Source organism: Urocitellus parryii, chromosome 7 (assembly GCF_045843805.1).
Source record: "Urocitellus parryii isolate mUroPar1 chromosome 7, mUroPar1.hap1, whole genome shotgun sequence".
Lineage (NCBI taxonomy): Eukaryota > Metazoa > Chordata > Mammalia > Rodentia > Sciuridae > Urocitellus > Urocitellus parryii.
In genome coordinates this window covers 132,078,158-132,094,671 of record NC_135537.1, presented here as the reverse complement: position 1 = coordinate 132,094,671, position 16,514 = coordinate 132,078,158, and the positions used below count along the sequence as shown (strand labels likewise).

Below are 16,514 nucleotides of genomic sequence, written 5' to 3'. Positions count from 1 at the left end.
AAATATCCTGCCCTAAGAACTCTTTATGATTGATTGATTGATTGATTGATTGTGATACTAGGTATTGAACAATCCAGGGCACTCTGCCACTGAGCTACATCATTAGTGTGTTTCTCCTCTTTCTCTCTCTCTCTCTCTCTCTCTCTCTCTCTCTCTCTCTCTCTCTCTCTCTCTCTCCTCTCTCCATATATATATTCTAATATATATAAATTATAGATATTCTAATTTTCCCAAGTTGATCTCAATCAGTGTTAGATTTTCTTATCTCTCTCTCTCTCTCTCTGTCTCTCTCTCTGTCTCTCTCTCTCTCTCTCTCTCTCTCTCTCTCTGCCAGTACTATCAACCCAGGGGTTTTCTCCACTAAGGCATACTACAGCCCTTTTAATTTTTTTTTATTTATTTTTTTAGTTCTCGGCGGACACAACATCTTTGTTTGTATGTGGTGCTGAGGATCGAACCAGGGCCACACGCATGCCAGGCGAGCGTGCTACCACTTGAGCCACATCCCCAGCCCCCCTTTTAATTTTTTATTGCTCAGGTTGTTCTCAAACTTGTGATTCTCCTGTCTCAGTCTCCTGAGTTGCTAGACTTACAAGCATGTACTACCATGCATACCTGGCTTTTTCTTTCTTTCTTTGAAGTAGTGCTGGGGATCAAACCCAGTGTCTCACACATGCTAGGTAAGTGTTCTACCTCTGAGCTTACCTCCAGCCCTATGTATTTTTATTTTTGATGGCACCCATTTCTGTCTGATGATCTTGCAGACTACTTCATTCTCTCAGTGACTATTAACCTATTTCCTGTTAGGTGAAGGCACTGGTCTAGGCACCAGGCACACAGCAACCAACAGAACAGGCAGTCCTGGCTCTCATGGGGCTTTGGGTCTTGCTTTTTTCATACCATTGACCCACAAAGCAATATAGAAGCTTCAAGGGGAGTAGGGATCGTGTCTGTGTCCCTGTGGCATCATGTGGTACTTCTTGGGAGTGACTCAAGGTGTGGAGGGGGAGGAAGATAGCTATGAATGAGAATATTGGAAGCACATCCTTGGAGATCACCCCTGAAGAAGAGTAGTCAGGCTGGGTGGAGAAGTGGAGGGTAGTTTACGTGGAGAAGGGACATGATGTGACACTGAGCAAGTGTGTAGCCTTGGGGGAGTGTGACATCTCAGAGAGAGTTCAGGTCAGAGAGCTGGAGTAGAGTCCAACAGCCATAAACCCATGCAACAGATGGGAAGTAGAAGAGACCTCAGAAGGTAAGAGGGAGTTGCTAGGTAAAGGAAAGGTATCCCACTTAGCTGACAGAGGTGTGACCTGGAAAAGGGATGAGGTGAGACCTCTTCTAGAGAATGTTATCTGTCATCTGTCCTGAAAAGAGGGAACCTATGCTGGGTAGATCTCCCATCTTTACCCCACAAAAATATGACACTAGTTGACCATCTAAAACTTCCCCTAAATGAGGAAAGACTTAGAGAAGTAGATCCAGGAAGTCTGTGTCCCCTCTTCTTCCACTTCTCCCAGCAGGTCCTCATCTCCAAGAAGCCTTGGGAGCAATTTCTCTGTCCTACTGACCTGCTTCTGAGTTTGTTCTTAGCACCCAGCACAGAGTGGGCATCCAGAATGTGGGCTGAGAGTGAGTGGATGTGGAGGAGGGAAGGACAGCACTGAGCTGATAGGTATTGTGACTGATGGGTGACATCGCTGCCTGACTCCAGACCTTTTTGCTGTACCCCTCATGCCTATTATTACCCTGCCCTGATGACCTCCTACACAACTAGCTGCTCCTTCTTGTTCTACCCTTGTAGTGAGAGGTCCCCAAATCTGCTCAGCCGCAGAGGCTGGGAGGGTCAGGTGGGACATGCTTTGACCCAGAAGGGAAGCTCTTTAGAGACTTGAGCCTCCGCTCTCTGCCTTCCCCTTCCCTTCAGGCATTCAGCTCAGGCCGTTGGGGGCTCCTCCAGGGCTGCCTCCAGAATTCTGAGTGTGTAGGGGGAAGATTGGTTACTTTCCTAGTCCCCACCAAGCACTTGCCATTTCCTCTGGAGGGCTACTTTTCTCTCTCCCTTCCCTTCCCATTCAGAACCCCTTACAGTGGTGCCCAGGCCCCGGATCACCAGCCTGTGCTCTAGAATCTTCACCATCAATCCCCCGCCGATGAAGCCAGGCATCAGCAGGACTTGCACGCTGAATTGGTCAGTGCTCCAGGTCTTCCCATCAGTCACCAATAGGAGGGCATTTTCCACAATGCAGACTAAGGAAAGAGGTATTAGGGAGAGCCCCACACAGTGGGCACACATTGGACAAGTCAGTGAGTGAAAGTGAGTTTGAGGTGTCTGGGTTCAGAAAAAAACAAGTTGGAGCATGAGTAAAGGTCAGAGAAGAGGTGTGGTAGAGACTGGCAGGATCAAGGTGATAAGGGAGAGAGGCCCTGTGCAGGTGGTGGAGGCTTTGGGGCTGCAGTTGGTGAGGTGATGGGGGTGTGGTGATGGAACAGGTAGGGGAGCTAGTCACACACTGCAAGTTGCCTGGTATCGGTGTCTTTATCCTCTTTTCTGAACACACTCTCCATAGTCCCCCTTTTATTCTTTATCTGTTTAAAGACTTGACCAAGCCATTTCATGTCTCTAAGTCTCAATTGCCTCATCTCTATAAAGGGTAGAGTTCCTCCTGAGCTGGTTGTAAGGCTTCCATAGGACAAGGAGAGTATTCTGTAAACCAGGCAGCACAGAGGAGATGTACAGTGGCCTCATCATTTCCGTCTGTCACACAGAGAGAGTTCCTCCCAGAAAGAAATGAAAAAGATGACAGCAGGCTTCAGTTCTCTTTTTATTTTATATTCTTTTTTTTTGTACCAGGGATTGAACTCAGGGGCACTTAGCCACTGGGGCACATCCCCAGCCCTTTTTTTGTATTTTTTTTTTTTATAGATAAGGTCTCACTGAGTTGCTAAGGGCCTTGCTAAGTTGCTGAGGCTGGTTTTTAACTCATGATCCACCTGCCTCACCTCCCCAAGTGCTGGGATTACAGGTATGCACCATAGTGCCTGGTTTCATATCATATTCTTAACATTTGTTTATTGATCCCTTCTTTTCTGTTTCTCAGGGTAGACTTGAGACTGAGGCCTGTTTTGTTAGAACATTGTATCCTTTGGCTTAATGTTTGACTCAGTGATCATTGTACTCCAAGCCAGTTCCATGAAGAATACATTTTTAAAATTTATTTATTTGTGTTGCTGCTGTTGTTCAGCATTCTGAGGTCAAGGAAATTCTGGGATTTTTTCCCCGCAAGGTGCTGAGGTGCTGGTGGCCTGTTTTCACCATGAGGTAGTAGGACCTGCCTGCTTGAGCAGGAAGTCAATCCAGAGGAAAGAACAGTTGAGAAACAGAGTGAGGTGTGATGATATCATTTGAATCTGCAGATCACTCTTTGGAACCTTTTTTGTTTGTTTGTTTTGGTATTAGGGATTGAACCCAAAAGATCTTAACCACTAAGTCACATCTCTTCTCCTTTTTTGTGTTTTATTTACACATAAGATCTTGCTGCATTGATTAGGGGCTCCATAAATTGCTTAGAATGACCTTAAACTCACAATCTTCCTGCCTCATCTTCTTGAGTTGCTGGGAATCTAGACATGTGCCATACACTCCTTGGAACCTTTTTTTAAAAAATTTATATTTGTTCTTTTTAGTTATACATGACAGTAGAGGGTAATTTGACATATTGTATATACATGGAGTATAACCTCCCAATTTTGTGGTTCTACATGATGTAGAGTTACACTGGTCATGTATTTATTTATAAGAATTTTGGAATCTTTTGATGATGTGAATTGGTTTGAATTTTGTTTCTGTCAGCTACAGGGTAAAGAATAGTTTTTGATACAGAGATTAATTCATTAAACCCTGGCTTCATTAGTGTCTATGGTAGAGTTACAGGAATTCAAGTTTAGGACAAAGACCCAGCTTAGTGTCAGGCACAAACAAGAGTTTTCAGCCCCCTGCAGAATTAGCCTACACCAAGTAGGATGTGGTAGTGCCCATGGAAGAGATGAGGGTAACAGTAAAGATTGCTGGACTTCACAGGCATGCAACTAAAATTGGTACCACATGGAAGGTGGTAGCCAGTCAGGGAACTCTAATATAGCTTCTCTCAAAAGCCCACTCAAATCACTAGAGATGTAGATAAGGGAGAAAACTTACTACTAAAACCGAATGCCAGAATCTGAGGGGAATCCTTGCTGTTTATAAGACAGAGAAGCTGGATGGAGGAAAAGCTATGAAGAATTGACCTCTTGAGTGAGAAGGGACTGGAAAAAAGAAAATACTTAGAACTTTGCCCAATGAGTTGCTTCTGACTCACAGGCAAACACTGTGAAAACTGATACTTGGGTTTTCATTCTGTTGGCTTGTTTAATGCTTTTATAGTATTTCCATGCTGCTTATGATATCTTCTGTACTTTTTCTTTAAATTTTTTACATTCTTCTATGTATAATAAATCTGAATAGCAGTTATTATTATTATTATTATTATTATTATTATGTGTGTGTGAGTGTGTGTGTTGCTAGGTATTGAACACAGGGTCAGGTAAGTGCTCTACTATTTAGCTATATCCCCAGCCCTACTGGTTACTTTTAAATATTACAAACAGTATCCTTTAACTTGCCTCTCCCTGAGAAACTTCAGACTCTCATTCCACAACCTCCTTTGAGGGGTTCTATACAGATGATTCACCATGCCTAGAGCCATATGACCATGTGATCTGTAGTAAAAATGAAACTGTTCATTGTAAGTCTTCAAACCTCCCTGTATCCATGTCCTTTGCTTTGCTATTTAATTGTCCCCCTGCCCACTGTCAACTCAGAAAGAGGTAGAATACAACTCCCACTATGTGGGAAGAATGTAAAGTGGGCATACTCAACAAGATACTGGTTCTGAGCCCAGGCCCAAAGAGATATTGTGTACTGCCACTTGCCACTATCACGGCCACGAGAAGAACATGCCTGAGTTAACTCACTGATTAAAAAAAAAAAAAAAGTGCAATATACAATGAAGAGGTCTAGGTTGTAACCCGCCAAGATCAACCCACCTCCAACCAATCCAAGCACGGATAAGTGAAATAAATGCTTATGTTTGATTGTTACTAAGACCATGTGGGAGTTTTCCTTACACAGCGATAGCTGCCCAGCACAAACCCTATTATGCAGGCCACAGCTGACTGAGTGACAAACTAGTAGCTGATCTGCAGGCAGGCAAGCATGTAGCCAGAGCCTTAGGAGATTGCTGAAGTTGAGAGCTATGCTGAACAGAGGTACCCTGTCTGCATGATCACTCAGCAATTAACTGGATCTTCATTCATGGGAAATATGTCTGTGAGACAACCTGAGAGAGACATTAGAGAAGGAGTCCCCAAACTAACAAATGTATGAAGGAAGGCAGTGAGTAAATGCCACAAGGCAGTAGAATCACAAATGATCAGAAAGTGCAACAGGAGAATTGAATAGAGAGGTGCCATTCAGGAAGAGCGCAGGAGGAAGGAGCATGTGGACTGGGAGGCAGAGATGGAGAATCTGGGTCCTGGGGTGTGTGGGTGGGAGGTGGAAATGATGATAGAGCAGGGTCACCAGAACTAATGTTGAACTACAAGAGCAACTGTCCTATCCTGAATAGTGGGCCTTCCCAATGTAGAAGAGGGGTCCTGATGGACTAAGAGTGGGCCCTGAGCAGGTCACACATTTGTATTCAAGTTGATCACTAGTGAGTGTAAAAGATGAGACTTCTCTTTTTTTGGATTTGAGGCTTGAACCTAGGGCCACTTAACCCCTGAGCCATATTCCCAGACCTTTTAAACTGATACGGGATCTTGTTAAGTTGCTTAGGACTTCATTAAGTTGCTGAGTTTGGTCTCAATCTTGCAATCTTCTGTTTCAGCCTCTCTCTGAAGTTTCTGGCATTACAGGCATATGTCACTGCACCTGGCAAGATGGTATTTTGTCTGGGGACAAGGGTTCTCCAAGCCAGGTCTCACTCATACTAGGCAAACACTCTACCACTGAGTCACATCCCAGCCCAAGATGGTACCCCTTTTGAGGACAAGTAAAGAGAGAAGAAGTTAATTGTGTGTGGGGATGGTGGTCCACAGGTACTCATAATATTATTTTTATGCAACTCTGTGTGAATGAAATGTTAATAATGTTTCAAAACATTATAGGAGTTCTGAAATATTTCTTCAAAAGAAGGGGAGAACATATCATCCCAAAGACTAAAAGAAAGAGACAGATCTCTGAAGAAATATTTACTGTGGGATTTGGAAGAAATTTTCAGGAAATTTCATCACTGGGATTCTGCAAGTAAGAGCCAGAAAGAATGGCTGAAATGAAAAGGTGCTAGTAAAGTAGGTGTGGTGATGCACACTTGTGTCCCAGCAACTTGGAGGCTGGGGTAGGAGAATTGCCAGTTTGAGCCAGCCTGGCAATTTAGTGAGAACTTGTCTCAAAATTAAACAAAAAGGGATGGGGGTGTATGTAGCTCAATGGTGTGGTAAAGCACTTGAATCACAAATGATCAGAAAGTTCATGTGTGAGGGCATGTGTGAGGCCCTGGGTGCAATAATCTCCAGTAGTGAAAATAAATCAATAATAAAACTAACAAATAAAACGTAGTAACCATGCAATGGAAATAATCCTTTTCTTTTAAAAATTTCATTTTCCACCCTTGGAATGTCAAGTTTTTTGAGAGCATAGAAATCATAGGTCTTCTTTACCACTGTATTTCCTGCACAACTTAATAGCTCAGAAACTGTGAAAAAAAAAAATAACAGGTTTGTGTGGGGGTGGGGGGTGGGGCTGCAAACAGGGTCAGGAGAACACCAACCTCAGAAGACTCTCACACACTCCTGCTGGCTTAGGGCATTATCTGAGCAGGGAGGGTTGGGGGTGGACTCAAAACCATTTATTCTAGGCAAGCCAGGGACTGTGGGGGCCAGGCAGGGGTCCAGGAGCATGTAAGTATAACCGGGCGGCCAGTGGAGTCTCAGTGAGCTGAGCTCTGCGGAAAAGAGAAAGTGAGTGAGGACGTAGCCAGGAGCAAGCCGGTCCCTCCACAACCCCACCTCACCCTGTCCCACCTTTTTCCTGCAATCGCCACAAATGACACCAACAGTAGCGTTCACCAGCTGTATGCCACACAGCACGATCTCCAGACAGGAGACAACCACCAGCAACGAGAAAAGCGACAAGTTCCAGAGAACCACGTTGGGTGGCTCCTCGCACAAATACCATTGAGTACGGTTGAACAAGTAAGCGCCTCTGTGGACAGGTGGGGTCAAGCGAGTAAAGAAGAGAACGTGGCGCCCCCCCCTTCCCCTCCCCCACCCCCATCCCCGTACCCGCGCCCATTGGGATTTGCAAAGGGTTAGTTAGACCCACGTGGAGGGAAATCAGAAGCTCGGTGGCACCCAGGTTTCCCCGCCCACCTGGGGAGGCCATGGGAACGGTGAAATGCAGAGACTGAGGGGTCACGAACACAGGCTAAGCCTTACTCGGTTTCTCGGAAATGGTAGTCCCACTTGTCATCCGCTAAGCATTTGGGTCCAGTTTGGAGGCCAGCTCCTGACACGCCAAGGCAGTAGATGGCGCCAAGCACTCCAATGGCCGAGGAGAAGATAGAACGCAGCATCTGGACCGGGTGTGGAAGGTGGGCTGAATAGGGCCGCCCCATCCCCACTCGTGGCCCCACGGTGCCTAGCTCTGTCACCGCCCCCCCCCTCCCATGGCCAAACTCCTCTGGAGCCAGGTTAAAAACAGATTCCCAGAGCTGGGGATGCAGTCCTGTAAAAGAATGCTTGAAAATACGTTTTCCTATAAACCCAGGACATGGAGTTAGGCAAAACTAAGGGCCAGCAGAAATTCATGAGGGTAAGGAATTCTACAGAGGATGCTGTGGCCCTGTGAGAGAGAACTAATCCTAAATCCTTCTTTTTTCTTGCAAGGAGAAGGGGTACTGGGGATTGAACCCCCCAGGAGTACTCTACCACTGAGCTACATCCCCAGCCCTTCTTATTTCTTCTTGAAGAGAGAGAATCCAGTTAAATTGCTGAGGCTGTCCTCAAACTTGAGATCCTCCTGCCTCATTCTCCAGAGTCACTGGGATTACAGATGTGCACCACCACACATGGCCCAATTCTCTTTTTAATTTAGATCTCACCCTGCAGCGATTCCCGCAGCAGCCTGTTCCACAACAGCCCTTGCCCCCTGCCCGAACTGCAGCGATTCCTGGACACAGCACCTGTGGGACAAGAATCAGTGTGATAGTGTGAACCCTCCACCCCAGCCCAGATCCTCAAGGTCTTCACCTCCTATGGAAGCTGCCTATGGTGTCCTCAACCCTTTGGACTATAGGAAGATCTTATCTCTACCTGTCCTGGAGCGTGCCTATCTTAACAAAACTTTATTTATATGCCTATCTTACTCTGTCCATATTGTAGCTTCCTTGAGGGTTGGGTTCAATATTAAACAGTTCCTATAAATCTTGGCACATAGTAGTTGCCTTTCTTAATGAGAATCAGGAGGCCCTGGGTTGAGGGCCAGGCGCACATTATCTCACACTCGTGAACTGATTAGTTTCTTTGGGTCTCAATTTTGTCCAATGTAAAATGGGTTTGTAAAGCCTACCTCACTCACAGTGTTGTGCTTAGGATTGAATGAGATAACTGGTGGGCCTGGTGTCAAGACTGCTTTAGAGTAAATGCTCTTTAGCTATAAATGTCTTCAGCAGTGGGAAGAGGAAGTGGTGTTGGAAGGTCTGGTGAGCTAGGATATGGTGAGCTAGGATATGTGTTCACAAATGCTGTGATGTGGGTTGTGGGATTTCCTAAGATCCAGCCCCTAATCTTTTTTCTTCCTGTGACTTTTCTCACAAAGTCCATCCCCTCCCAGGGAATCAGCTACTCCCTCTGCCAATAGTCACCTCCACATGCCTGGAGATCCAAACCCAACTGCCTGAGGAAGGTGTTCAAATATCTTGGTTTTAGCTCAGATTCAGTCTCACAAGTGACCTCAAAATATTTTCCAAATAAATCTTCCTTTGATTTCCTCATCCTCATGATTGAAAAATATCATCCATCAGGTCACCTACAATGGAAAACTTTAATCCTTCTGCATCCAGCCAGACCTCAAGTCTTCTTGAGTTTTCCTTCAGTGGCTCCTGAATCTATCAGTCCTTTGTCCTTCTCCCCCATTCAGTTCCTAATCAGGTTCCATGAGGAAGATGTTCTTGGCCTCCCTACTAAATTCCCATAGCTCTTGCCCCATGCTGTTGCACACTTCATCCTTCATGCCACCACCAGATTAAACTTGGTCTTGCCGGGTGGGGTGGTGCACACTTGTGGCAGGTGGATGCAAATTCAAGGCCAGCCTTGGCAACTTATGGAGACCTTATCTCAAAATAGAAAATAAAGGGCTGGGGTTGTAGCTCAGAGGGAAAGGGCTCCTGGTTTTGATCACCGGGAGCAGGGACTTCTTCAGTTGGTTTTCTTTCTGCTGAAGTCCTTCAGAGAGGATCCTCTCAATACTGAATCCTAGCAAGTCCTTTGAGGCTCCTCACTCTGCCTTTAGCCTTGTCATTGTCTTCATAGCCCAGGCCAGGTTCTTTGTTCATCTCCCATCCCTGGAATTCATCGGCTGTTTTGATCCTTCCTTCCTGTTGGTTTTGTCTGGCATACACCATACAAGGCAGCGTTTTGTTCTTTTGAAGGGAAGGGACTGAGAGTTTTAGTTCTGTTTTATCATCCCCAGCAACCACAGAGAAGCACTAATGCATTGATTATTTGCAATAATGAGTAGAACCAAATTTCCACCAGCACTCTCACTCCCCTCCTCCTATGTCCTGGCAGATCCAGGGCCAGTGCTGACCCCCATTTCTTACCCTCTCTGGTGAGATCAATTACTGGGAGTTTCCAGGATCCAAAGATACCTAGAATTGTCTCTGGTTTTACTAATGTGTGTGTGTGTGTGTGTGTGTGTTTCTGGAAATCGAATCCAGGGCATTGCCATGCTAGGCAAGTGCTCTACCACTGAGTTACAGCCCCAACCCAGATTTACCCATTTCAAATGACCCACCTGTTTGAGAATATTACTTTTGGTCAAAGTATTTGCTTCCTTTGGTGGTCTAAACTTCCCTCTCTTGTTCTCTGCCATCTAATTGTCTTCATGAAAAGAGAACTGTCATCATAAATTCAGGAGACAACACTGTTTATAGCTCAAATCTGCTCACTTTTCTCTATTACCATGGCCACTGGGCTATTTCAAGATACTGTCATCCCTCCATGACATTAGTCTCATCTTTCTGCATCTATGGCTAAGCTCCTGCTATCAATTCTCCACACTAATGCCAGAGGGATCTACTTCAATCCAGTGATGTGTGGAGCAACTACAACTCTCACACTGTGCTGATAGGAATGAATTGATACAAAAACTCCAGCAAACTATTTGCCAGTGTTAGCACTGACTATTGCAAACCTTAAGAGTCAGCAGTGTTACTTCTAAGAGTAACAATGGAAATAAACACATATGTTCACCTAAGGCACCTACCGGAAGGATGATGTCAACATTATTTGCAAAAAACCCAAACTGGGAACTGCCCAATGTAGAGTGTAATTTAAATTGAACCAACAATAGAGTGTAATTTAAATTGAAGTATGTTCACATGACAGAATGCATAAGAAATTAAAATCTTGAGCTACACAAAGTAACATAGATGGCTCTCACAAATATTACGCTAAAGAAGCCAGACACAAAAGAACACATAGTGTATGATTTCATTTCAAATAGATTACTGAAGAGGTCAAAGTAGTTTCTGGGGTTAGAAGACAGAATAATGGTTACCCTTGTTGGTGGGGGTAGTACCTGGTGAGAGGCATGTGAAGGATTCTGGTAATACATGACCTGTATTTTTTTACTCACTTGTTTTATGAGATGGGTTTTTGCCATTTTATCCAAGTTGACCTGGAACTCCTAGTCTCAGCCTCAAGATCCTCCTGCTTTAGCCTCCTGGGTAGCTGGGACTATAGTGCGTGAATTAACAGTTTTTTTGATCTGGGTGCTGGGTATGTGGATATGTCCGCTTAGTAAAAATTCACTGAGCTGGGGTTGGGGATGTAGGGCATGTACTTAGCATTCACAACCCCTGAGTTCAATCCCCAGTGATTGTGGGTCCCCCACAAATAACCGCCTCCCCCCCAAAAAAAATCACCCAAAACAAAAATCCCCAACTTCTTCCCTAGGAGCTCTTAATGATAACTTGCTTTTCCTTCCTTCCTTCCTTCCTTCCTTCCTTCCTTCCTTCCTTCCTTCCTTCCTTCCTCCCAACAACCCAGGGCACTGTGCCACTGAGCTACATCCACAGCACAGCATGCACTGTAAGCTCTCTCTTTCTCCATGTGTGTATATGTATATGGAGAGAGAAAAATTCGAATATATATATATATATATTCAACCATATATATTAGGGCAGGGTAATAATAGGTATGAGGGGTACATATCTCATACCTTTTCCAGGATGGACTCAAACTTATTATTTTCTTCTCTCTCTCTCTCTCTCTCTCTCTCCCTCCCTCCCTCCCTCCCTCCCTCCCTCTCTCTTTTTTTGTGGTACTGGCAATTGTACCCAATGATACTCTCCACTGAGACTTATCCCAGTCCTTTTTAAATTTTTTTATTTCCCAGGCTGGTCTCAAACTTGGATTCTCCTGCCTCAGCCTCCTAAGTATCTGGGATTACAGGCATGTGTCACTGCACCTGGCATTACCTTCCTTCTGAGTAAGTGGTATTGTAGGCTTGTCTACCATGCCTGGTTAGCTTGTGGTCTCCTCCTCTCTGTTTCTGTGTGTGTGTGTGTGTGTGTGTGTGTGTGTATTCTCTCTCCCTCCCTGACTCCCTCCCTCTGTCTTGCTCTCTCTTCTTTGCAGTAGTGCTGGGGATCAAACCCAGTGTCTCACACATGCTAAGTAAGTGCTCTACCTCTGAGCTATACCTCCAGCCCTATATATTTTTATTTTTGATGGCACCCACTCCTGTCTGAAATCATCTTGCAGACTACTTCCTTCATTCAGTGACTATTAACACAGTTCCTGTTGGGTGAAGTCACTGGTCTAGGCACCAGGCACACAGCAACCAACAGAACAGGCAGTCCTTGCTCTCATGGGGCTTCTGGTCTTGCTTCCTTGACACCATTTGACCCACAAAGGAACAGAAGCTTCAAAGGGAGTAGGGATCTTGTCTGTGTCCCTGTGGCATCATGTGATACTTCCTGGGAGTGACTTATTCCCAGTGCATGCTCCCCCACCCCCCAAAAATAAAAGCAAAACACAGAAATCCCCAACTTCTTCCATAGGAGCTCTTTATGATAGCTTTCTTTTCCTTCCTTCCTTCCTTCCTTCCTTCCTTCCTTCCTTCCTTCCTTCCTTCCTTCCTTCCTTCCTATAACCCAGGGCAGCTATGAATGAGACTATTGGAAGCACATCCTTGGAGATCACCCCTGAAGAAGAGTAGTTAGGCTGGGTGGAGAAGTGGGGGATAGTTTAGGTGGAGAAGGGACATGATGTGACACTGAGCAAGTGTGTAGCCTTGGGGGAGTGTGACATCTCAGAGAGAGTTCAGGTCAGAGAGCTGGAGTAGAGTCCATCAGCCATAAATCCATGCAACAGATGGGGAGTAGAAGAGACCTCAAAAGGTAAGAAAGAGTTGCTAGGTAAAGGAGAGGTACCCACTTAGCTAATAGAGGTGTGACCTGGAAAAGGGATGAGGTGAGACCCCTTCTAGAGAAAGTTGTCAGTCAGCAGTCCTGGAAAGAGGGAACCTATGCTGGATAGATGTCTCATCTTTACCCCACAAAAATATGACACTAGTTGACCATCTAAAACTTTCTCTAAATGAGGAAAGAGTTAGAGGAGTAGATCCAGGAAGTCTGCGCCCCCTCTTCTTCCACTTCTCCCAGCAGGTCCTCATCTCCAAGAAGCCTTGGAGGCAACTTCTCTGCCCTACTGACCTGCTTCTGAGTTTGTTCTTAGCACCCAGCACAGAGTGAGCATCCAGAATGTGGGCTGAGAGTGAGTGGATGTGGAGGAGGGAAGGACAGCACTGAGCTGATAGGTATTGTGACTGATGGGTGACATCACTGCCTGACTCCAGACCTTCTTGCTGTACCCCTCATACCTATTATCACCCTGCCCTGATGACCTCCCACACAACTAGCTGCTCCTTCTTGTTCTACCCTTGTAGTGAGAGGTCCCCAACATCTGCTCAGCCACAGAGGCAGGGAGGGTCAGGTAGGACATGCTTTGACCCAGAAGGGAAGCTCTTTAGAGACTTGAGCCTCCCCTCCCTGCCTTCCCCCTCCCTTCAGGCATTCAGCTCAGGTCTTTGGGGGCTCCTCTAGGGCTGTCTACAGAGTGCTGAGTGTGTAGGGGAAGGACTGGGCACATTCCTTGTCCCCACCAAGCACTTGCCATTCCCTCTGAAGCACCATCCTTTTTCCTCTCCCCTTGATTCCCACTCAGAACCCCTCACAGGGATGCCCAGGCCCCTGGCCACTGGCTTATGCTTTATTCTCACCATCAATCCCCCGCCGATGAAGCCAGCCATGAGCAAGACTTGCAAGCTGAGTTGGTTAGTGCTCCAGGTCTTCCCATCAGGCACCAATAGGAGAGCATTGGCCACAATACAGACTAGGGAAAGAGATATTAGAGAGAGCCCCACACAGCGGGAACACTTCCCCGTGCACATGGCGGGCAGTGAGTGAAAGTGAGCCGGAGGTTCCTGGGTCCAAAGGAAAACAGGCTGGAGCGTGAGCAAAGGTCAGAGAAGAGGTGTGGTAGAAACTGGCAGGATTAGGATGATAAGGGAGAGAGGCCCTGAGGAGGTGGAAGCTTTGGGGCTGCAGCTGGTGAGATGACGGGGAGAAGGTAGTGATGGAGCAGTTGGGGGAAGTAGTCACACCTTTGGACGTTGCCTGGCATCAGTTTCTTCTATTTCTGAGCATGCCTCTCCATAGTCCTTTCTTTGATTCCTTAACCTGTTTGAAGACTTGACCAAGCCATCTCATGTCTTTAAGTCACAATTGCCTCATCTCTATAAAGGGTAGAGTGATATACCACTTTTCTCCTGAGCAGGCTGTAAGGATTCCTTAGGACAAGGGAGGTATTTTGTAAACTAGGCAGGTGTACAGTGGCCTCATCATTTCCATCACACAGTCAGTGTTCCTCCTAGAAAGAAATGAAAAAGATGACAGGCTTCAGTTGTCTTTTTATTTCATATTTTTTACATTTGTTTTTTGATCCCGTCTCCTTTTGCGACTATTACCTATTTCTCTGGTGAATTCGAGATTGAGGCTTGATTTGATAGTGTTGCAGGAAACAGACTGATAGAAAAGCAGCAAGCAGCACTGGGAGTCAAGGAAAACTCCAAACTTTTTTTTTACGCCAGTGCACCCAGAGGAAAACAAATTCTGAGCCCTGGTCCACAGGTTTTTTGTTTGTTTGTTTGTTTGGTTTTTTTTTTTTTTTTTTTGATCCACAGTTTGTTTGTTTTTTTAACAACATTATTATTGTGGTTATTTGGCATCATCTTAGACCTCTCCTATCTTTGGGACTTTTTTCCTCTTTTAAAAAACATTCCTTGGGGCTGGGGATGTGGCTCAAGCGGTAGTGCACTCGCCTGGCATGCATGGGGTACTGGGTTTGATCCTCAGCACCACATAAAAATAAAATAAAGATGTTGTGTCCACCGAAAACTAAAAAATAAGTATTAAAGAAACTCTCTCTCTCTCTCTCTCTCTCTCTCTCTCTCTCTCTCTCTCTCTCTCTCTCAAAACAAAAAAAAAAAATTCCTAATCTATGTGGCTGAAGGCCATGTGCAGGGTCTCCAACATCAAGCATGGTTACAGAAACAGATTAGAAGAAATGGCTCTTTTCACAGGCATTTGTTATATTTCAAGAGGAAGTAGTAGGACTTCCAGGGCAGTTATTTACAATCCAAAAGGTATTGACCCCTGGTTAATTAGGCTTCCTGGAGAAATGCTGAGAGTGGGGAGAGGAACTGACCCTTTCCCCAGGCATTGGTTTCTGACCGTAATGTTTGCATAATCTCATTTCACAACCAGGTCTGGTTTTGCCATCACATTAGAACATTCCATCCTCTGGCCTCAACGTTTGACTCAATGATTGCTGTACAATCCAAGCCAGTTCTGTGAAGAATCCATCTTTAAATTGATTTGTGGTATTGTTCAAAGAAATTTTTTTTTTTTGAGACACTGAGGTTGCTGGTGGCCTGTTTTCACCATGAGGAAGGAAGGGCCTGCCTGTTTGTACAGGAAGTCAATCCAGAGGAAAGAACAATTGAGAGGTAGAGAGAGGTGTAATCACTTCATTTGAATCTGCAGACCAGCCATGTCTGAAGCCTGATTACTCTTGAAACCATTTTTTTTCTTTTTTTTTTTTTTTTTTTTGTACTGGGGATTGAACTAAGGGGTGCTTAACTACTGAACCACATCTCTAGTCCTTTTTTTTTTTTTTTAGTTATACATGGACACAATATCTTTATTTTGTTTATTTATTTTTATGTGGTGTTGAGGATAGAACCCAGGGTCTCACACTTGCAAAATGAGTGCTCTACTGCTGAGCCACAACCCTAACCCTCATTTTTTTTTTTGTATTTTATTTAGAGATAGGGTCTTCCCGAGTTGCTTATGGCCTAGCTAAGTTGCAAAGGCTGACTTTGAACTCACCACCCTCATGCCTGAGCCACTGGAATTATAAGCGTGAGCCACTGTGCCTGGCAGTCCTTGGAACCTTTTGATGATGTGAACTGGTTTGGGTTGTGTTTATGTCAGCTACAATGTAAAGAATAGTTTTTGATACAGAGATTTAATTCATCAAACCTTGATTTCATTCAGGCCTATGGTAGAGGGATGGGGATTCTCAGTTAATGATCGAGACCCAGCTTAGTCTCAGACACAAATAGGAATGTGCAGCCCCCCACAGAAGTAGCCTACACCTAAGTAGGAAATGGTAGTGCCCATGGAAAAAATGAGCATAGCACTAAGCACCACAGAATTTCACAGGGCATGCATTAAAAAGCGGTACCACAAGGAAAGTGGGAGCCAGTTGGGGACTTTTGATATAGCTTCTCCCAAAGGCCCACTCAAAACACTAGAGAGACATGAATGGTGGAGAAACTTACTGCTAACCTGTACACCAGAATCTAAGGGGAATCCTTGCTGTTTGTAAGACAGAGAAGCTGGGTGAGGGGAAAAGCTATGAAGAATTGTCCTCTTGAATGAGAGGACGCCTGAAAAAAAGAAAATACTTTGAACTTTCCCCAACAGCTTGCCTCTGACTCATAGGCAATTATTGTGGTAACTGATATTTGGATTTGCTTATGTTGGCTTGTTTAATGATTTTAAAATATTTCCATGCTGCTTCTGATATCTTCTGTTCTATTTCTTTAAAGTTTTTACTTTCTC

General features: G+C 45.0%; 1 protein-coding gene across 1 annotated transcript; it reads right to left on the bottom strand.

Moving 5' to 3' along the window:
- Nucleotides 1-1,931: 1,931 nt before the first annotated feature.
- On the bottom strand, nt 1,932-13,777 carry Tm4sf5 (transmembrane 4 L six family member 5). The gene is made up of 6 exons (XM_026381894.2): nt 13,607-13,777; nt 8,202-8,282; nt 7,537-7,673; nt 7,113-7,303; nt 2,090-2,250; nt 1,932-1,976 (listed from the first exon to the last, which is right to left on the bottom strand). Exons 1-6 carry the CDS (start codon nt 13,775-13,777, stop codon nt 1,932-1,934), a joined length of 786 nt encoding a protein of 261 aa, XP_026237679.2.
- Between the last annotated feature and the right edge of the window lie 2,737 nt (nt 13,778-16,514).

What these genes read in the sequence shown, in the direction of transcription:
- Tm4sf5 (XM_026381894.2), bottom strand. Translation starts at nt 13,777, where the DNA reads ATGTGCACGGGGAAGTGTTCCCGCTGTGTGGGGCTCTCTCTAATATCT. An exon ending in TCATCGGCGGGGGATTGATG is followed by an intron (nt 8,283 to 13,606) that starts GTGAGAATAAAG and finishes CTTGTCCCACAG; the next exon opens with GTGCTGTGTCCAGGAATCGC. An exon ending in TCCGGGGCCTGGGCACCACT is followed by an intron (nt 1,977 to 2,089) that starts GTAAGGGGTTCT and finishes CTACACACTCAG; the next exon opens with AATTCTGGAGGCAGCCCTGG.